Source organism: Callorhinus ursinus, unplaced genomic scaffold (assembly GCF_003265705.2).
Source record: "Callorhinus ursinus isolate GAN/ISIS: 27379988/994484 unplaced genomic scaffold, GSC_fseal_2.0 scaffold2, whole genome shotgun sequence".
NCBI lineage: Eukaryota > Metazoa > Chordata > Mammalia > Carnivora > Otariidae > Callorhinus > Callorhinus ursinus.
This window is the reverse complement of record NW_027397064.1, coordinates 85,878,127-85,901,126: the sequence shown is the minus strand read 5'-3', so window position 1 is coordinate 85,901,126 and position 23,000 is coordinate 85,878,127. Positions and strand designations below refer to the sequence as shown.

General features: G+C 34.6%; 1 protein-coding gene across 1 annotated transcript in view; it reads right to left on the bottom strand.

Moving 5' to 3' along the window:
* LRP1B (LDL receptor related protein 1B) overlaps nucleotides 1-23,000 on the bottom strand; it is a 1,894,461-nt gene that overhangs the window by 1,003,691 nt on the left and 867,770 nt on the right. The window contains exons 4-5 of the mRNA XM_073905704.1: nucleotides 17,340-17,459; nucleotides 13,391-13,519 (exon numbers count right to left, since the gene is read on the bottom strand). Coding sequence (XP_073761805.1) covers nucleotides 13,391-13,519; nucleotides 17,340-17,459 — 249 coding nt within the window. The remainder of the gene's footprint in view (nucleotides 1-13,390; nucleotides 13,520-17,339; nucleotides 17,460-23,000) is intronic.

The following is a 23,000-nucleotide window of genomic DNA, read 5'->3' as shown; positions in this document are numbered from 1 at the left end:
ATGACTTTAGTTAAAGGAATACCTACATCAACACTTAGTGAGAAGTGATAAGTACTAAGTTTCCATATAGAAGAGACCAAAACATAAGAAAGCCCTCAATGAATATTCTAACTTAAAGAACCAAGACTTAGCTTGAACAAACCTCTCCAACAGACTGTCAATTGTGTCATGCTGGGGGAGGAAAATTGTCCTCAGCTTCTTCACCATTCACCATATGTCAACGGCATAAAAAACAGGTATTTTCTCTCCCAAACAGTTATAAAGATGTGTATTTATGCTCTGTATGGTCAGAAAGTGTTTTTTTCCTATCATACATGTTATATTAATCAGAGCTACAATTTTTGAAGACCAATTAGAAAACTGAATTAAAAAGAGAAATTTGGAAACACGGAGAAGCTCAACTGACTAGATTCATAAAAATGCCTATTTAAATTCCAAGCCACTATAACCACATCCTTGCAAACATATCCTTATCCTCTCATAGTCAGGGGCACCTGGGTGGCTCAGATGGTTAAGCGTCTGCCTTCGGCTCAGGTCATGATCCCAGGGTGCTGGGATCGAGTCCCGCATCAGGCTCCCTGACCCTTGGGGAGCCTGCTTCTCCCTCTGCCTGCCTCTCTCTCTCTCTCTCTCTGTCTGTCTCTCATGAATAAATAAATAAAATCTTAAAAAAAAGAATATACTAAATGTATATGTATGCATTTATAATAATATGATTTTGACAGATGGTTAATTCTAAATGAATGTTTTCAGAGTGAATAAAACTTATTTTTCAGGTTTCTTTTAAACTTCTTATTCTTCTATTCAATTCTAAGAATATTAGTTCAGCTGTTTTTCTTTTACACGATTAGAATTATGGATTGTTACACATAAATATAAACCTAATAAATATTTATGTTATAACAAATGTATGTACATGGATATATATACACATATAAATGTTTATTAACTAGTTACATTGTGTTCTAATTTCTCTGCAATTGTGAGCAATTATCTCCACTGAATGAAGCTCAGTAGTTGTACCTTAATATATGTTGAGTCAAAGATGAAAAAACAAAACAAAACAAAACAAAAGACAAAAAGAATCTCAGGTTTAACTGGATAAAAGTTAAATAATGACTCACATGTAAAATATATAAAATGAAGGGTCAGAGTAAGACTGAATGTGTAAAAAAACAGAAAACTATCATCTACGCAACCCAAAGAATTGGTTAACAAATACAAACTTGAAATAATTGAAAGAGGAATTTTAAAGTATTACTTTTAATTTATCATATACAAATTGTATAAAGTCTTTAAAAATAAAGAAAACTGGATGAAGTTAGAAATGAGAAGTAAAAATGCTAAAATGCATCCTGCCATAAGAAGGTGAACCCAATGGGAAACAAAATGAAGAGCAATCAGTGTAAAGAGACTATAAATAGAAAAAAAAAAAGTAATTTGTGCAAAAAACAGAAGAAGAATACGAAGTATTAGGAAATTATCTAGTTTAAAAATTGAGGAAAAGCATTATTCAAATAATATCAAGTAGAGGTCAAAGTCAACCAAACCAAACAAAAATGTGAATGAAGTTAACATAAGTAGAAAAAACAATCAAAAGAAGATATGGGGTTGAATTTTTTTTCTTATCATGTCAAAAATGTACATGGCTAAATTTGTTTCTCTATTTCCCTCAACTATTTTTTAATGGAAAAATATATTTACTGAACTGAATAACATTTAGAATATCATGCATTATATCTGAGGAAAGTATTATATCACATTTTATAAAAGTAAAAATAAAATATGAACCAAATGTGGAAACATTAAACTGCATTAAAAACAGCATGGAGCTAAGCAAAAAAAATAAAAAAAAAAAATGCAGGGGCGCCTGGGTGGCTCAGTCGTTAAAGGTCTGCCTTCAGCTCAGGTCATGATTCCAGGGTCCTGGGATCAAGCCCTGCATCTTCTCCCTCTCCCACTCCCCCTGCTTGTGTTCCCTCTCTCACTGTCTCTCTGTCAAATAAATAAATAAAAAATCTTTAAAAAATGCATATTGCTACAACTCTGCTGTAATCTGTCTTAGCACTACTTGTCTCGATGTATTTATGCTAAACTATTGTTTGGATGAAAATGCTTTATTTATTGTATTTTTATCTTATTATTTAGTATTTATAGATCTAAGGTATCCAACTAGAATCTGAAGATCAGTAAAACAGTCTGCCTTTAAGAAAAATATAATCTAGTAGAAAGATTAAGGTGTATATACAAAGGTCTGTATTTTTTAAGTCAGGTTGGATGCCTCTTATAAAAGATACATAATAGCATTGAGTTTCAAAGAATGGTTAGCTATATCTTATTATGGTCTGAATGTTTGTGTCCCCCCAAATTCGTATGTTGAAATCCTAATGGTGATGATACTAAGGGGGAAGGCCTTTGAGAGGTACTTAAGTCATGAAGGTGGAACCTTCATGAATAGGATTAGTACCTTATAAAGGAGTCTCCGCAGAGATCCTTAGCCCCTTCCATCATGTAACAGTACAGTAGATCTGTGACCCAGAAGTCCTCTCCAGGCCTGCTGGCACCCTAATCTCAGACTCCCAGATACTGGAACTCTGAGAAATAAATTTATATTGCTAATAAGCCACCCAAATTGTGGTATTTTGTTACAGCAGCACAAAGAGACTAAGACATATCTATTTAGTAGTGTCAAAAGTTCTTTAACGCTGATGGCATTTGATTTCAGCTTTGCCCTAATGGAGGAACAGAAATTGCAATGTAGAGATGGAAATGCAGTTGGAACAAATGATTTTGCTGAAAGCATAGATGTAAGAGAGACTAGAATATGTTGGGAAGATAGTGACATCAGTTTTCAGTTTTCTGGAGGGTAGAGCATGCATGAATGGTGGAAGTACTTCATAATGATAGTAACATAGCTAACCCCTTTTGAGTATATCTTAGGAGCCAGACACTATAATGCATGCTTTATATTTATTAGTTTATTCACAACATACCTATTAATCAGGTGCTAATATTATTCACATTTTATAGATAAGAAAAAGAAGTTATATACAGTTTAAGTAACTTGCTTAAGATCACATAGCCACTAAGTGAAAAGACCTATATTCAAACTCAGAGCCTGCAGTAGCTGAGAAAGTACATTGAGGAAAGACTGCATACATAGGTCATTTGAATGTCAAGATAATAAACTTATTTTTAATTCGGGGTGCAATGGGAAACCAATGTAAATTTTAGAAAGAAAGCATAATGTGATCAAAACTGTGTTTTAAGATCAAGCTGGAAATGATACTTAGAATACCATATGGGTGAGTAGAATATAATGGGTGGATATATTTCCCATTGAATTTTTTAAATTGTTTTCACTTTTACTTTTAAAGTAGTATGGTATAATTCTGGGGTGCCTGGGTGGCTCAGTGGGTTAAGCATCTGCCTTCGGCTTGGGTCATGATTCCAGGGTCTTGGGATCCAGCCCAGTGTCAGGCTCCCTCAGCAGGGAGCTTGCTTCTCCCTCTGCCCCTCCCCCACTGGTGCTTGTTTTCTCTCTCTCTGTCTCTCTCTCTCTTAAATAAATAAATAAAATCTTTAAAAAGCAGTGATACAGTATAATTCATATCAGACAGGAAGGTAATAAATATGTAATGCTACCGCATTCTGGAGTGCGGTTGGAAAGGAGTTAGGGGAAAGAAGAAGGTATCTTTGCTCTTGTTTAGATTGACGCAGTACATAAAGAATGGCCATGTATGCCAACGCAGTACATAAAGAATGGCCATGTATGTATTGGAAGCAGGCATCATTAGAAGAAATGTAAGCCCCAGAGAATCCTTAGAATATACTAGGTTCTACATCTTGTAAATAGACACTGTTATCAATCTTATTATTTATTTATTTGAGAGAGAGAGAGAGCAAGAACAAGGAGGAGAGGCAGAGAGAGAGGGAGAAGGAGAAGCAGACACCCCACTGAGCAGGAAGCCTGACACGGGATTTGATCCCAGGACTCTGGGATCGTGACCTGAGCCGAAGGCAGACACCCAACTGACTGAGCCACCCAGGCGGCCCTAATTTTATTTTTAATTATAAAGAAGACAATCCAAATTTTTTCAGAAAAACTTGTGGACATAGGCTTTGGATATCTGGATTACTGATACAGAGATGCTATTTTAATTTCTCAGAAAATAGCTAATAAGAATCTAAAATAGGTGGTGTTAAGTTCTTAAGTAGAGATGGATTCGTGTAATGAATTAGAAGTTCTCAATGATGTAGACAAGAAGGGACATGAAGTCCAGAATTATGCAGAAATTTTAGAGTTGGGTAATGGGGAGAATAATGGTGTTATTAAAAGAAACAGGAAGGCAAGTAGAGTCAGCTTTAAGAGATGATGCTGAATTTAGTGTTGGCAAATTATTAGTATGGTGTTGTGCTTTGTAATCTTGTCTTTGGCATCATAAAAACTCATCAGGTAAACTACTTCTCCACCTGCATTAACCACAGACTTCTAAACAGTTTGAACTTTTTGTTATTTACATCTTTTTAGTGAAATGCAAGTATTTTCTTTTAGAGTATATTTTAATTTGAAGTGTTATGATTGAAAAGTGATGAGATATGCTGTTTCTGAGGAAAAAAAGATGATTTTATAAAAACAATTAAGGTCAGTAATATCATGCTATGCACACACAAAAAAAGCTTTTTCATTTTGCAAATGAACAGCTCTCACAATTTTTTTGTTCTTAAAGAGCTGGTCTACCAGAGCAAGGAAGTATTTCCCCTATTATCTGGAAAATCTTACTTGGCACATGTTCAGCATTCAATAAATGAATGACACGTGGAGGGATGCTTGAATATGGACTCTCCAATGTTTCTAAAGGTATTTTACTTGAATTTGCAAATTTAAGAATGATAATGTATTTGAATTTCAATAAGTAAAATGAAATAAACAATGCACTGTGATTTTTAATCAAGGAAATGAAAGAAATTTAATTGATAACTAAAGGGTTATATTAGTAAATTTCAAACTCTCAGAGGATAATTCATTCAAATTTTAGGTTATTGCGTGAATATTAGAAGTAGCAGATGGTCCAGGGATGTCAATTAACATTAGTTACTGAGAGGTGGCCACTTTTAATCTCTTCATCATCTTTCTAATTATAGGAAACAATAACTATGTTAGCTATAGAAATACTTTTTCCCCCAATTCAGATATGTCCACCTAAGTTATAAATTGCTAATAATTGAGTTCAAAATGTAATAGATGTTGGACCATTCTAAAATGCCTTTAAATAGCTCTTATTCAGAAATAGTTCCTGTTCGAAAAGATGGGTCTGTAAAAAAAGTCACATTTAACTTTCCCCAAGAAAGAAAATACTGTCTTAGTATTTGCACATTTATTTACTCATTTGACAAATATTTTTTTTGAATATGGCTAGTTTCTGTCACGCACTGCTCTAGATGCTAGGGATATAGCAGTTAACAAAACTATAAAAACCCTGTTTTCATAGAGCTTACATTTTAGTGAAGGAAGCAGACAACAAGCAAACAAATACTATTTAATATTGTTTGGCGGTGATAAATTCTATGAAAAAAGGAAGAGCATTAGTAGTCATCAGGATGCAGGCTGCTCCTTAAAGAAAGTAGTCCAATTCAGAATAACCCTAAAAGTTTGAATCAAAGGGTTTGAGAGAAAGAATGGGGTCAAGGATGACCCCAATGTTTTGGCTCGAACAACCGGGTGAATGAGTGGAGGGTGACACATACCACTGTCAAGGGAGAGAATTAAGATTTTGGGACATGAAAAGTTTGATATTTCTATTAAATTTCTGAACGAGATACTGAATTGAGTTTCACCATCTAAGCGAGTTTGGTGAAACAGTGAAGTCAGGGCTGATGATGAAAACTCACGAGTCTCAGTCTCTAGATGTTTTATAAAAACATGGAAAAGGATGTGTTGTTAAAGTCATGATACAAGATGAGAGTACTTAGGAAATCAATAAAGGAAGAGATGTCCAAACAACTGAACACTGGGTCATGCCAAAAATAATGAGGATAATGAAGCAAAATAAACTGAGAAAAAAATTTCCCAGTAAGCTAAAAGGAAAACTCTAAAACTCTAAAATGTACTACTTTAAAAAGGAAAGCATTCAAAGAGGAGACAAGGATAAATTGTGCTAAGGATTGGTAACTGAGTGATTAGGCAACTGTGGAGATTACTTGTAACCCTGACAGTAGAGGTGTAAGTGAGTCATAAGAATGTAAGACCAGAAGGGGAGGAAGTAGAGAAAGAAGAAAATCCTTTCTGTGAGTTTTTCTATAAAGGGAAAAGAAAAATGCAGTGGTAGCTGAAGAGGAACAGAGGTTTAAAGAAAGTTGTTTTGCATCATCTTTACAACAAGCTTGTGTACTCATGGGAAAGATCCAGCAGAAGTCAAAATACTGATGATTCAAGGAACAGAGAAGACAACTGTATGAGTCTAATTCTTGAATAGGCAAGAGTAGATGAGATTGATGCACAGTTGAAGGGATTGGCCTTAGATAGGAGCACAATGTATTCTTCTATTCAAACAAGAGGAAGGCTTTTAAAAAGACAGATTAGTTCTAAGTACTCAGTAGTGATTATATAACAATCTTCTACCTACTTTACTAGCTATATCGTTTGCAATTTGATGGTATATTGTTCTAAACTTCTAAAGACTATTAAGATATAATTTATCTAATAATTTGGCAAGTGTTATCTGTCATAGAAAGCACAGATGGAGGCTCTGTGAGTCCTCGTGCTAAGAAGAAATGCTCACACACATTTAAAAATGCAATCAATACAAGGAATTTTCCTTTCTCAGGGCTAAAATGACTCTAAGCAGCTTGACTCAGGAGAATATGCTGAATATCAGTCATCAAAGTCAAGGACAAGTATGGACTCTAGGGGGAGGAGTGCCGGAGAGGTATTCTCTAACTGTGGTTATTTCTTTGTTGATTGCTATTGATACAGGGGATACCTTGAAGGCATTCTTATTAGAAAGGACAAAATATTCTCTTTTTCCCTTTATTTTTTCCCTGAGGCTTTCGATAGCTATATACTTCTACTTTCCCAAAACAAAGTAATATATACACACACACATACATATATATCCTGATCTCATCTTAAAATTAAACAATCTGTAATTTCTATGAATTTAAATGTGCCTCATTTGTTTTTAATTTTCATTATATGTCCAATTTTGAGACCAAAAAAGGGAGTTAATTGGAGAGCATGTATAATCTATCACATATTCTAAATGGAGAATTTATAGTTCTATAGCTACTCTACAAAAGTTAAATAGTGTGATAGAAATTTATACCTATATGTTGTGCCATTTGTAAAAATAAATTTTATCAATTGTCAAGTCTAGAGCCTATAAATGTGGCCATGGGATTTTTTATACCCATACAAAGAAGTCCTCAGCTAGATTGAAGTTATGATGTTAAGTAGTAAAGCAAATGGAAGACATGCATTTTTTTTCTGTGTCTGATATTTTCTTACACTCTCGATAAATCAAAGACACCATGGTTACGTTCTCTGTTTAAGATGTCAAGAAAGGTGCTAGACTGTGAAAGTAATGTCCTCTAGCAAAAGAAAAAAAAACAAAACAAAAAACAGAAAACACACATAGAATATTCATGAGTACCTTAATACCTCAACACGACATACTCAATAGTATTTGGGTGGAAAATAAGTGATATTTAATTTGGGTCATGGAAATTCTATCAGAAATCATTGCCCTTTTCTGTCATGGAATGTGATTTCCAGCTAAGTAAAGAGCCAGAAAAGATGTAGGGTATAAATAGTCCAGGAAATAGAGAAATATATTCAATGGCCAGGCTAGGTTTTCAAAGGCAGCCTGGGAAGCTCTAGTATTTCTCTTAGACAGAGATTTAGGCAATACTGCCTGATTTAGGCAATACTACAAGAGTAGCTTGTTCTGCAACTGTATCTGCATAGTAAGCACACTAGGATTATATGTTTATCTGAAGAGGGCCTTGGTGGAGAGGGCAAATTTGTGGAGATTATGCACATCTTCCCAAGCCATTCTAATGTCAATACTACAGCAAAGGTAGCATGAGTCCTGAATAACAGGACTAGTAAAATGCCTCACTGTTTTTTTTTTTTTTAATCTCTTCCAGCCTCTTGGCATTCCTTTTACTAATTCTCAAAATCTCAGTCCCCTATTCTGCTTCCTGAATGTTCACAAAATTGTTTAAAGCATCTAAAACAAAACAAAACAAACAAAAAAACACAAAACCCAAACATTTACCAAGCACATACTCTGTTCTAGGCACTGAGCTACTTCTCTGCCATTTACTGTTTACCATAGTGTCTATCATTTCCTTCATGTATACTTGACTGAGTAAAGAACAGCAAATCTGGGTTACTATGGTTATGGTCCCCTAGGCTCACTCCTACCTCACAGTCTCATATACCATCATGTCATCAAATACCATTCTCAGTTATGCCTCAATAAAATGACAAATTGTGCAGGAACTAGACCTTTGGACTACCTAAAAATAGTAAAAACTATGAATAGTGAATCTTTGCATGTCAAGACATAATCACCTATCATTCTGCAGGAAGCCATTCTTAGCCAGATGGTATACTGAAAAAAATCTGATCCACCAGTCTCATAAATTACCAAGGTTACTAAGACATAATATGTCACCCTTTCTAAGAATACTCACATTTTAATATAGAGTGCTTTAAAAAAAAAGGGAAAAAATAAAGCAAGGCGATTATATTGTAATTACTGAATTCCAAACATTTCAAGTGGCTATGGATACTATGATACTCTAAACAAGGAACTCTTCCTTCTCTATACAGGCACCTGCTTATTCTCCCCACAAGCAAAACCAGAGAACCAGCCTTGGCAGAAAACCATGAATGATTCTTCTACCTTCTTTTTTTCTTTTTTATTTTTTAAGATTTTATTTACTTGACAGAGAGATACATATCGAGAGTGGGAACACAAGCAGGGGGAGTGGGAGAGGGAGAAGCAGGCTTCCCGCGGACGAGGGAGCCCGATGCGGAGCTCTATCCCAGGACCCTGGGATCATGATCTGAGCTGAAGGCAGACGCTTAACAGCCTGAACCACACAGGAGCCCTTCTTTACCTTCTAAAAGAAAACTTTAGCATATACATTAGATAATAATAGAGTTGGAGGTTAGATGTAAGAGCCATAGGACATTAGATTTTGCTTTCTTTCTTTCTTTTTAAGAATTACAGCAAAGAAAGCAGTGAGGAGTATGAAGACATTCCCTAGCATCATCTAGGGTTGTACTTCCCTGGATTATACAGGGATTATGATTTGTATTTCTTACACCTAAGAGTTCCATTGCCTAAATGATCTCCCCATCGTTCCAATCAGTGAATGGCACAGTATAAACTGTAATAGAATCCTAAAGTTATTTAATGATCTCTCTTCTCTCACTTCTCTAGGTGCTACATGGCAAAGAATCACATGCTCTCTCTCTCATGGTGCCACTTACTTCAGCGCCTCTACACAGATGAGCATATATGTATTTAGTGCTCTTTATTCCGGGACTGCTTTAGTGCAATCAGTAGAGTCCTATTGGTCCTGCAGAATCATAAACTGGGTTAAGTGCTTGCCTTCGTCACGTGGCAAGTGGTTAGGAGACTGAAAAGTACAGTCCAATAAGCCTGAATTTATCAGGAGTGAAACTGGCAACAGTTCATAAGTTAGACACCCTTGGCCATTATTTTCATTTTTACAGGTTCTGGTAGAGCCCACTTGTAGCCCTGGGTGCCTATATTTAATGTATATTTCTACATCAAAATTGGTCTAAATCAATTAAAAGAAGGTAAAGTAAATTAAAAAAACTTTTCGTTTTCAGATTTGACAACTCTCCAGAGCCCCAATCTCAAAAAAAAAAAAAAAAATATATATATATATATATAGAGAGAGAGAGAGAGAGAGAGAGAGAGAAGGAGGGAGGGAGAGGAAGTTTTTTTTTACTGGATACATATAGATATTTTAATAATTATTTTTAAAACCTTCTTTTCAAATGAGAAATACTAATGTTTAATTCAAAAATTATTAGCTTTTAATGCATGTCCTATTCCAGTTACGAACACTTCACCATGACATTCATATTCCAGTATGTCTCCTCTTACACGGTACTATCAAGTACTATCTAAAATTATTTTTAAATGCACATTTTAAATTTTTTTCTACTTGGAAATTATTTATTTTGATATCAAATGGATAGTTGGACTAGATTACCTTTAAGTTCCTCCCAACCCTGAATGATTGATTCTACATTTCAGTAGTCAGGTCAATCTTACGAAGGGTAGAAAAGAAAAGAATTTGTCTGCATTGCATGAATTACCAGGAATGAAAAGGCCTCCTGCCTTACATTAATTTCTTTCCCCATCGGCCACAAGGTCTAAAATCCCCCCCTTATTAGAGTTATTTCTTAAAGGTACTCTTAAGGCTTGTGAATTTTATTTGGATTTAGACATTATGTTACAAAGGAGGGATAATCATTTAACTTAGATTAGTTTACCTAATTACTATCAATTGTTACATTGATCTCACAGGCGAGTTCTAGGGTGAACAGTTGGGGAGTAACCACGATATTATTCTGTGTTGAAATTTATAAGAAGCTTCCTAGCCAGTTGACTCTGCCTCTCTCTGCCTTCACATAAAAGGCAACTTCTCCTAAGACCCTTTTTATTTTCCCATCTATCATCTAGTAAGGCCTTTGCAGAGCTCTCCTCTTGAGTCTAGTACTAGCTTCCCCTTGTATCCTTCGGGCTTGATATTTCTTTCTTTCGTTCGTTCTTTTTTACTGTTTTTCTAAAGCCTATAGATCTTTTACACACATACACTGTTCCGGGCTAGCTATTCTAATCTCCCATTGTTTCCCACACTCCCAACTTCTGAGATGCCTGGAACTCTGGCTTGACTTGGAGAAAAAGTCAGGTTCTAGAGGCCAGTAAGATAGGATTATAGAGGAAGGAAAAAGTGGGGCCAATCTAAGCAACCAGGTAATGGAAAGGGGGAATGGCAAAGCCTTAAGACAAATGTAGTTTAATTTAAAACCTTCTTCTAGCCCCCATCAGTTATGGCAAAACTATAGTATGATAAAATCTCCACAAAATTGTAAGGCTGATGCATCAAATAAAATTTTACATATAACTGAAGCCAAAATATCCTCTGGTTCATTTGTTATCAATTTGAGACAGCTAAAACAAAACTGATAGTTTTCCTTGTGAGTTTGTACAAATACATTGGTTCAAATATCCAAGTGACCTTTAGAACTAGTCAGTATGTGTTTTAGACTTGTGCCATTTACTGCATTACTAGCAGCTCATTTTTCTAAAACCACAAACCCCAGGAACATTCCCATAAAAACTGTATTTTTTAAACTCTGTAGGCCAATACTGTCATCAAGCCAACCACCAACAGGTGGAGGCTTTTATATGTTCTGTTATCAATTCTAGAGTCATCAAATCTCCTTGATTCAGCATTACATGCATTTATTATCATGTACCGTCCCTCTCTGGTTACATTCTGTTATTGGCAGATACCTTCTCCATGTAGAAAGAGAGGAAGTGCCTCTGTACAGGGTTTATCACATTATACCCTCCCTATATAGCCACAGCGATCTATTGTGTGGATCAATAGAAACAGCAAAGAACAAGCTTTCTACTTCTTTAGTCCATCAATATTTTAAATCAGAACTCTCAGTGGTAGGGAAAATGAACATACAATCTGATTTAAATTTTCTCACAGATTGCCCCTGAAACATAAGTGGAGCTTCATAAACCGAGTCAGTAATTCAAAGAAATAAACTAAGAAGTAGAAGAGTTTCTTTCTAATTTGGTATACAAATATGTTTTGTAAATAATTAAACGCACTATCTCAGGGAAATTGTTGAAAGTATAGCATGAGGTTATGTTGTAAAGGGAGACAGCTGTGGCAGCTTGCTGAGCAAATCCAATGCTTTGCTCAATCTGGCTTCAAAAAAGAGAATCCCATCCCATGCCTAATGTTCTAATCACTAATAAAAGGGGGGGGCGTTCAATTAATTTATCAAAACAGCATAATTTGAAAATCCATAAAATGAAACCAGATTTGAGAAAAGTCAGAAGAAGCTAGATGGAATAGCATGTACAACATCTCTTTGCATTATTCTTAATTCAGCCCACAAAAAAAAATTAGCTTTATCCTATTGTTACTAGCTCATCTCAAGGCTATTTCATTAGCAAACCATCAATACTTACTGAGTGTTTACTGTAGGCTGAATGCTATGTAGAAACTATAGGCTTTATTTGCAGGGACAAGGTAAAAGGAAGACAGAGTTGAAACATGAAATTCAAACACTTAAAAGTGGAACGTTCATTTTAGTAATTTTAACCAGAAAGAGAAGTTCATTCCTTCTTTTCTTTTCTTCCCTTGTTCCGTTCCTTTCTTCCTGCCTTTCTTGCTTCCACAAATATTCATGTGTTCCAGGCTATGATCAGATCTCAGTAAATAACAATAAACAAAACTGACAAGTTCCATACTCTCATAACAATTCCATTATTCTGGAGAAATCAGATGATAAGCAAATACATAATGAGTTCATTTCAAAAGGTAGGGATATAAAGAAAACAAAAGTGAAAATCATATAGTGATTGAGTAGGAATTCATAAATAAATAAAATTGGGAAATAAGATAGCAATGGAGACACCATTAAGCAGAATGGTCAGTGAAGGTCATTCTGAATGTTGCCATTTTAGCTAAGACTTGAATAAGAATGTGAATATCATAGGAAAAAGCACTGTAGGCAAATAAAACAGCAAGTGGAAAGACTTCAAGATAAGAGCAATGGAAACCAGTATGGCTGGTAAGTGGTGAACAGAGAGTAGCAGTAAATGAGATCAGAAAGGTAAATGATACCACAGCTTTAGGTCCTTACATGTGTTGTGAGAAGTTTGGATTTTATTCTTAAGACGAGTGAAAGTAATTGGGAGATTTTAAGCAAGAGAATGACATGATTTGGTTTACATTTTAGCAGGTCACTTTATTATGCTGAGTATGAATTTTGGTGGGAAAGCGGGAGCTCAAAGAAACCAGTTAGGAATCTATTGCATTGTCCAGAGAGAGATGGGGAATTCAAATCAATTAATCCATTTCTTTTGGACAGGTTTTCCAAAACTAGAAACTTCCTGTAATGGGAGGAGTTTTGTAATGATCAGTGATAACTAAAATAACTGCTCTGGATTTTTAGGTATGGATCAGTGAATTAAAATGAAGGAAAAATCTATTTCTTCCAAGTCCATGGTATTCTACTATATTTCTAGTGAAAAGGGACTGCAAAAAGGAAGTAAGAAATTCTAAAAGGACAAAAAAAATGATAACTTACCATTTTTAGCTTTGCAAGATCTGTTGTCTGGCTGCATTATGTAGCCCTCCACACAACTGCAGGCATAGGATCCATATGTATTTATGCAGGTCTGGCTGCATGCACCATAAATAGCACATTCATCTTGATCTACAAGGAAAATGGGCATCATTTCTAAGCAGATTTATTGTTGGGCCTTTTTTTTCTCCTAGAAGAAAACTTTTTTTTTCAAATTTTGGAAATAGATAATTATTTTAGAAAGGAAGAACCAAGTACAATAAGTCTTTTCAAAACCACACTAAGTGAAGGTCAAAATTCAATGTTGCTTTAATAGTTACAGAGATAAAAGATAGAATTTCATACCTAATCTTTGATTTTAAAAGATAATATTAAGGCTAGAAGTCCTTGGATATTTTTGCAAAGATGTAAAATGTACTCCAAAGAATATTTGTTGAATGGTTCTAGTGTTTATGACTTTTTCACTATTTTAACAAAGAATTAGTCTGGTAACATGGTTTTCAACGAACAGAGAGAGTTCTGAGCCCAGCTACACAAACCATCTTCACTAGATCAAAAACTATTAATCACTAGTCAAAAAGAAATATTTCCTAATAAATTTTATTTTAATATCTATGATTCCTACTTCTCTTCCTTACATCCTCCCTCTCCTTCCTCCTGCGTCTTGTTCAAATCTCTATAAATAACAGTACTTAAAAATTTTTAACTAACCAGACAAATAAAAAAATACATCAGCTACTAACTTGGACAAATGTATATTCAGTCTGTTCTGTGTACCATGTACTATATTAATCCCCGAAGAAAGAAAAAAATTCATAACACATGGTTCCTACCTCTAAGTGAAACAAGTCTAGTGAAATATAAATTTAATTCTATGCATTTCCTTATAATGGAAGCATACTCTGTTTATGACAGAAACACAGAGAAGTGAACCTGCTTGGAATCAGAGGGAGAATATTAAGTGAAGGCCGCATACTGACTTGGATTTAAAGGATGATTTGGATTTTCTCAGATTCAAATAAGAAGGGATAAAATGGAAAGGGGCATTCCAGTTAAAATGGCATGTGAAATGATATTGGGATGACATAGTAGGGATTTCAAAGAAGTATAAGGGGTCAAGCGGAATAAGGGTGGATAAGGGGGGAAGATAAAAGATGGCACTGGGAAAGTAGTTTTGGGGCCAGATAATGAAGTAATTTGTATGCTAAAGTAAAGGGTTGTACATTATACGTAGGCATTGGGAAAACATTAATTAGATGAGCTATATAATCAACTTTATATTTTAAACCTAAAGAAAGACAAACACAAAAATGGATTGGTGAAAGTAGAGAAGAGATCCTGGAAAATTAGTTATGTGCTAATTTCAAAAGAGAAATTGTATTTTAATGCCATTATATTTTGAACTATGTCAGTGGTAGTGCAGATGGAGAAGAGAGAATGGACTGAAATGTTTAAGAACCAGAAGAGACAACATGTGAAGACTGGATAGATGGAAATGAATGGTGCTATACCAAAATAAGAATAAGTGCTATAATAAAAATATGTATTTGGTCTTTATCCTCAGTTTCTGGCACAGAGTTCCTAAAGCGCTTGCAATTTTCTGAGCAATAGGAGTGTCTTTTGTTATTTATGAGCCGTTTTGGAATATACCTTAGTCTATGCCAATGAGGTGACTCAGGGTGGGGCCACTAGATAATGCCAGGATGGAGAGGCTCCTCACCAGAAAGACCAAAGGCATGATTAAAGGGTGGGAACTTTCAGCCCACTCTCTGAACACCATGCTAAAAAAAAGAGTTTACTAAGGAAAAGCAAAAATATTCCTGAGTAGTTAAGCGGCCATTTAAATTGGGAAACTATGCATTTGTATGGCATTAATTTACACTTTTTTCAGATTTCTTTGGCTTCATATAACAGCTTGCATTCGTGGATGGTTTGTTAGAAGTAAGTTGCTTTGGGAATAAAAAGAATAGTTTTTGAAGCTTAAGTTTACAGTGATAATGAAAGAAATTAAATCTTGTATTTGGTAAAATCCAGCTCCTAGTGGCAGAAATGATTCTTCTCCATTTTCACAGATTTTTTTCAACCTTAATTTTATTGATTCTTATTTTAGCTTTTCTGACATGATTATGCTATCCAGGAGAGCAATATGAGTAATGATTTTTTTGTTGTTGTTCTTTTTAGCCAGAATGCACTGCTATGACATTCATGTAACTCCACAAAATTGGCCACAAAGGAATAGGCATGTCATTACTTATAATGCTGCCTTCTTTCTCCCTCTAAGGACAGAAAATACCCTGGATATATGGCTTCAGGAAAGATAAATGATGCTCATATCTGGCCATCCAGGGGCGCAGAGAAAGTAAAAAGAGCTCCTCTTTCAGATATGACCTTCCATACTGATTGATGTGTAATTCCTTATTAATGTTCAAAAGAAGATATTGATTATGATTATTTCTATGGATCTAATTAAGAGGTTGAGGAGAAAGAGATCCATGCAAAAGGAGCTGAAAATCCTGACTCCTATAGGACTCAGTTGTAGCAAAAGGGTAAAGATGCTGTATAGGTAATATTAGCCTCCCCTGTGTGAATGGAAAGAACTGTTTTGAACTGGAAATTGCATGCACGTGTGCATGCATGCAGAAGTACTATTCATATATGGCTGACTTTTGTGCTTATAAGGTGTCTAATGTTGCCAGATCTTCTGATTTTTTTTCAGATAGTCTGAACTTTTGTGTGCAATGTTCTGATTTTTAAATGTTGGTTTAACGTTGGTGTGAATCAAATAAATATACCAGTTTTGTCCACCTATTGTCAGATTAAATAGTCTCCAAGTATAACTAACATTTAATAATAAATGTTCCTATAATATTTGTATTGTGCAGAAAACAAACAAATAACAAATGAAAAATTCAAGCCCCAGATGTACATTAAAAAGCAGTGAACCTTTCCAAGACAAGAATAAGTGGACTCTGCAGACCTGAGTTTTAGTCCCAATTCTATTGCTAAGAAGATGTGTAGGACTTAAGTAAATCACTTAATTTCTCAGGGTCTCGCTTCTCTCACTTCTGTCATTAGAATTTTGAACAATATTCTCTCCGAGGACTCTTTCAACTTTAAGATTCTGTTTCTAGGTAAAAGTGATAATATTAAAGCAAAGGTTTAAAGCAATTGGCAAAGTACCATTTTTTTTTTTGTAAAATAGTCTGTTTATTAGCGGCTCTAGCAATGCAGATATTCTTTGATTTTATATATAGATTCTATATTTTATGTTTTCTATATAAAGATTCTAAACACTATATAAAATGATGTAAGGATATATCAGATTTATATACATACACTAACATATACATATATAATAGAAGTTAATAGAATGAACAAGTAACCTAGAATTGTTCAGTATGGCAGAGTGGAGTCATTTCAGAGAGTAAACATGTGCTGTGGAACATTCACAGAAGCAAGAATTAAGACATTAAAAATACACATAAATATGTTTATGTTCCATTATTGCTGTTGGTAAAATGCCAACTGCCAGAATTACCAATGCAAAAAATGGAAAAATTGTAAAGAACATTGCATGATATTATTAACCCAACTTAGTTAATAACAAATGTCTACTACCCTACAGCTATATAACTGTTAGAAAACATCTAGGAAGTTAAAACCGTTAAATCCAGTGATTTCATGGTTAACCCAAACCGCTTCCCATTGTTGACATTTCCCATATTTGACAGTATTGAAATATGAATTGAAAACTGATTGGTAAAAATGCATATCTGTTATGTTTATGTATATGACTTATGTAGTAGTATCATCTTTTAAATCTCAAGAAACAAAAAAATGTTAGCATAAACACTGTGGGAAGCACATGGTAGGTGCTCAAAGATACTTGATTAATTTGTTAACTAAGGTTTTGTAAAAAAAATAAATGAATAGAATCATATGTCACACTTACCTCTACAGCTTTTTCCATCTTCTTTTACTTCAAATCCATCCTCACAGTAACATCTTGTACTATTTCTGACCATTGCACATCTATACTGACAATTCAACTGCTGGCAATTGGGTAATAGTTCTGGAGAAGAAAAACAAAGACACTATGTCAAGATAACTGTGCACACATTGCGTCCTATGTAAATTTAAATATTGTTAATATTTACTCAGGGCATAACCTCAAGTATATAGTTCTGATTGGTCTCCTTGAAAATTTCTGTGATTGGTTGAGAAAACAGACAACTATTCCCTCTAAAATATGTTGGCTTGTATTTGTTTGAAGTATTGTTAACAAAATTTCAGATGTTCAGTCTTTCACTTTTAGCTTATTATGTATGTTCAAAGTCACAAATCTTTTCAAATTCTGGTAAATTAAATTATTTCAAGAGGAAAAATGTCAACTCAGTTGTTGATTTCAACATTTATGCATTTCTTACCTGACACATTAATTGATTTTCTATCTTTTAAGGACTTGTTTTGATTTACAATCCATGTGTAACCTTCATAGCAATCAATGTGAATATATTCCATTTCAATAATTTATCTTTCATTGGTGACAAATTATTAGACAAATACTGGACATAATATATTTCATTATATCTGAACTCTTTCAGAGCAAATATATCATTGAAGCAAAAGTTAGCAAGCCCTCAGAGTAGATTAGAATTCAATATGATAAATGCATGGAACAGAGATGAAGTGACAGAAGCATATTCATTGCACAAATAATTTCTAACAAGAATAAGATTTGCTAAACTAGAAAAATATATGGATAAAATGTGTGACCGATTTTGCTGTCTGAAAATAGAGGTATTAATGGATTGCAGCAATCTCTTTTTTCCCCTGGGGAGAAAAATAAGGGTTTTGAAGATTAAGGTTAAATGATTCAAAATATGTTGATAATGCTACAAGTTTAGCCGATGCTTCAGAAAAAAAAAAAATCATAAAAGTATATGAATGGTCCCATGTGGAAAAGAACAGCTAGAACATTCTAAATTGAAAATTTGCTATTTTACTATCTAAAGTATGTTCTTAGCCCAATTATTTTTCAACTCTTTCATGCAATTATTTCATGCATCTTCCCTTCTTAAAACTCCAAATCTTTTTCCTAATGGTCTCTCACATATTATGGTCTTGCTTCCTACTTTTCCTGAGATAAATGAAGCAATAAAAGAGATTTTCCACAGATTTATGCTTCACATTTACCTACCGCTGCATATGCTTGTCCTTGCTTTTCAAACTTGGTTGAATTCATTTTTTTTTAAAGATTTTATTTATTTATTTGACAGAGAGAGACACAGCGAGAAAGGGAACACAAGCAGGGGGAGTGGGTGAGGGAGAAGCAGGCTTCCCACTGAGCAGGGAGCCCGATGTGGGGCTCGATCCCAGGACCCGGGGATCATGACCTGAGCCGAAGGCAGATGCTTAACAACTGAGCCACCCAGGCGCCCTCAAACTTGGTTGAATTCATAATCAAAGTCTAACTCCAATCCCTGTGCACGAATCCTATGCCCTCTCACCTATTCAAGGATATCACCTCAGCTCTTCTCTGCTTCCTCTCATTATCATTTTTTTAAATACTTGATACTAGATCAAACAAGAACCCATCTCTTTTTGACAATTAAAAATTTTTGGAATACAATCATGTCCATTTGTTTACATATTGCCCATGACTGCTTTTACACTACAAAGGCATAGGTGACTCGTTGCCTCAGAGACCTATGAGCCCCAAGGCCTGAAGTATTTACTATAGCCCCTACAGAAAGTTTTCTGACCCCTGTATTAGCTCATTTTCAGCATCAAACATGCTCTTACTTTTCCCCAACTTAAAAACAAAACCCCTGACCTCATTTCCTCTACTTGTCACCTTTGCCCAATGTCTCTGTTCCTTTGAATAACAAAACTTACAAAAATAATCCATACCCTTGTTCTTCTCCTCTGTTTCTATATTAAACCCACTCCATCGAGCTTTCACTTCCATTGCTCCACAGAAACTGCTTATGTAAATGTTTTCAGTGACCTTGGTGTTGATAAGTGCAATGACTTTTTCTCAGTCCTCACCTTACTTGACCTATCAGCAGTATTTGACAGTTAACTACTTTCTGATACACATTTATGGCATTGCTTCCAGAGGTCTACACTCTTGATGTTCCCATTTTCACAGTCCCCTTTGCAGGGTTCTTTCCATTCTAGTCAACCACATAAGTTTGGAGTGCCTCAAGGCAGGAATCATGGTCTTTGTCTCTTGTCTATCAATGTGTTACTGGTGTATTCATCGAGTATCATGGCGTCCCTTTCACTGGAACATAACTACCAGTACATAACTTGAAAGCTAGGTGTGCTCTCATAAACTTCTAATTTTCACTGCTCTTATTACAATCAGTACTTTATATTAAATTTCTTTCTCCTTGAAATACCCAGAAAAATTTCTGTTTCTTTGACATAGATTCAACCAATATGCTGATCAACTATATCTGATTTGTGAGCTTGAATTTTGGCTGATCATTAATCATGTGCTAATACAATTTTAATATTTATGTAATGTAAAAGACCAGTAAGTTGGTCTGTAAAAACACATTATTAATAAAAAATACAGATTAAATGGTTCCTTGGAAATTATGGCACTTTTGTTTTGCTTTATGGTAGTTATTACATTTTAGTTTCCCTCACTAGTATCTATAGCTACAAATTATAAACCTAACATATATCAAGTTCTTTAAATATGCAATCTCTTTGAAACCCCATAACAGTCAAACTTGCAGATATTATTGTAATTTACATTTTACAGATGAGGGAACTGATGCTTAATAATTATCCCAAGATTATATGGCAAAAATATATGACAGAGTTACCATTCAAAACAAGGTCAGTCTGCCTACAGAGCCTATGTTTTTAATAATGCGTCTAATTCCCAATGTATAGTACGGTGATGGTTAGAAACATGGTGCATTTTATTTTTATTTTTCATTCTAGGTTTAGTAGTGTGTTATAGGTAAAGCGTTTTATAATTTTTATAGGATGAATGAATCAATGAAATAGCTTAACTCTAAGATGAGGATTAACACTCTCAGGTGTCATTTCTAGTCCATTAAATTAAAGTAGGTCCTAAAGATAGTTCATTTACATCTTCAAATTAGGTAATTGAGTTGTCAAATCTTGTTTGATTATGGTGGAATCAATCCAAAATTGCCTTGAATATATATGCTACTTTAGTTCAATTTTGATTGAGCACCTAGTCAATGCTAAACACTCTGCTGGGGTTCTACACATGCAAAATTACTTTAGACAAATTAAGGAATTAACAACATGAGTGTGGAAGTGGGTGGGTTTAGGTGGAAAGGATAACAATGTAAACAATGGTCATAATTCAAAGTAGAAAAATTCATACGCTAAATAAAAATACAAGTGACATGAGCTGGAAAGAGAAGGAATCCTCCAGAGACTGAAAACGAGCATAGATAATATGGAAAATAGTTGTGAAAAAAGTTTAATTCAAGCTGAAATTTAAAAGATAAGAAGAGTTCAGTAGACAAAATTTATGAGAGTGCTTTCCAGATAAAGAAGACAATATGAGAAAATAAATTAAAAGACAGGAAAGCATACAAGAAATACAGACAATGATAAATAACTGTGTGTGGCTAAACCACAGTGTTTGATGTGGCAGGAAATGGGGCTGGAATTGTTTGGGGCCAAATCAAGTTGGATTAATTCTTTGATTAAGTAGACTTTTCTGTTTTGATTCTCATGATAATAAGAGTCATTTCTAGCAATTGAGGACCGAAGTGTTAGTTAGTACCTAATAGCAGGGAGAAAGATGAGTGAAATACCGTGAATGAAGACAAGCTATCTAAAAGACTAGACATGGCAAAGGCACAAGTATAAATATTTAGATGAATGGATGGCCACACAGTTGGTGAAAGCATAATGACAGTGAGTTAATAATACCAAGAAAATGAATTAGGAATAACAGGAGGACTAAAAGTTTGGGGGAAAGTACTAAGTTTGCCTTTGACGGTTTAGTTTCAAATGTTGACAAGAATGGCCGGGAGAGAGTTGAGAATTTGAGTCTTTCTTTTCTTTTTTTTTTTTTTATAAAGATTTTTTTTTATTATTTTTATTTATTTGAGAGAGAGAATGAGAGATAGAGAGCACGAGAGGGAAGAGGGTCAGAGGGAGAAGCAGACTCCCCGCTGAGCAGGGAGCCTGATGCGGGACTCGATCCCGGGACTCCAGGATCATGACCTGAGCCGAAGGCAGTCGCTTAACCAACTGAGCCACCCAGGCGCCCTTGAGTCTTTCTAAGAAGAGAAGTCTGGACTGGAGATGTAGCTTTGGAAGTCACAGATGTAAAGTAAGTAATTAAAGCCTGAAAAGGAAAGAATCATTCTTTATAAGGAATATTTATAATACAAACAAACCCCAAAGAACTTTTGTATGTGAAAGGCAAGCAGAAGAACCATCAACAAAGAAAACCGAGAAATAATCAAATAATATAGATGGGAGAAGCTGAAAAGCTTCACAAAATCTAAGGAGGAAGAAGAGTTCATGGAAGTAAGTAGAGCAATAAATGTTAAATCCTTAGGAAATATTTTTGGATGAAACCTAAAAAATGCATGGCATTTTATAATAGGATCAATTAAGACCCTTAAAAAAGGTTTCAGTGGAACAGAGAGGATAGAGCTGAATGTAGTAGTAAGGGGTTGGGACAGAAAGAGGAAATAGGAAAGGTTTCTCATAGAAAAGAATTAAATCTATTATGAGATAAAGAGAATAAAGTTAGGGGTTTGACCTAATTTATTTAGTCTGTACCTTAAAGTAGGCATGTTAGCTCAGTACCTTAAATGTATTATTTTTTTCCATTTAATTTCTATAGCCCAATTCCTTGTTTTCCCTCTCAATTCAAAGTACAAAATCCACATGTGGTTTCATCTTTCTGCTCTTTCCAGTCTTGAAATATCTGGAATATGCCTGCTGAAAATAGTTACCAACATGGGGATAGTGTTGGGGAGAATTAAGGAAAAAGGACAGAAAATGGGGAAAAACAGGGTATGAAAGACCCGACCTCACACATGGTTTAGAGTGTTAGGTGGGGTCTAGTGGTTGAAAATAGCAAAAGAGACAAGGGCAACTCAGCTTGTGATTCATCGAATGAGAACTCATGTGTATGTGCACAGAGATTGAAAGCATAGTGATAGTGATTCTTCTAACAGATCATGAAGAATTATGAATAACTAACAACATGAAAAATAAAATTTAAAATTTGACTTAACTCTGGGAAAGCAATACTAATTATTGTAATGTTATCTATTTGAGCTGCTTACCATTTATGCTTAATTACATGCAACACTATAATGCTTATGTCAATAATTAAAAATGCATCAGATTAATTTTGTTAGAAAGCTTATTTGGGTAGAACAGAAATTCTGTACTTCAATTATCAGTCTTCATGGAGTGCTTTACATGAAGCATGCTCACTGGTTCTAGTAACATTATCATTAGTTTGTATCTTAGGTTGAAGTAGGAAAACCACTAGCATCTAAGGTAATGAAATACACAAGTCTGAATCCAGATATGTTTTTTATTTTATTTTATTTTATTTTATTTTATTTTATTTTATTTTATT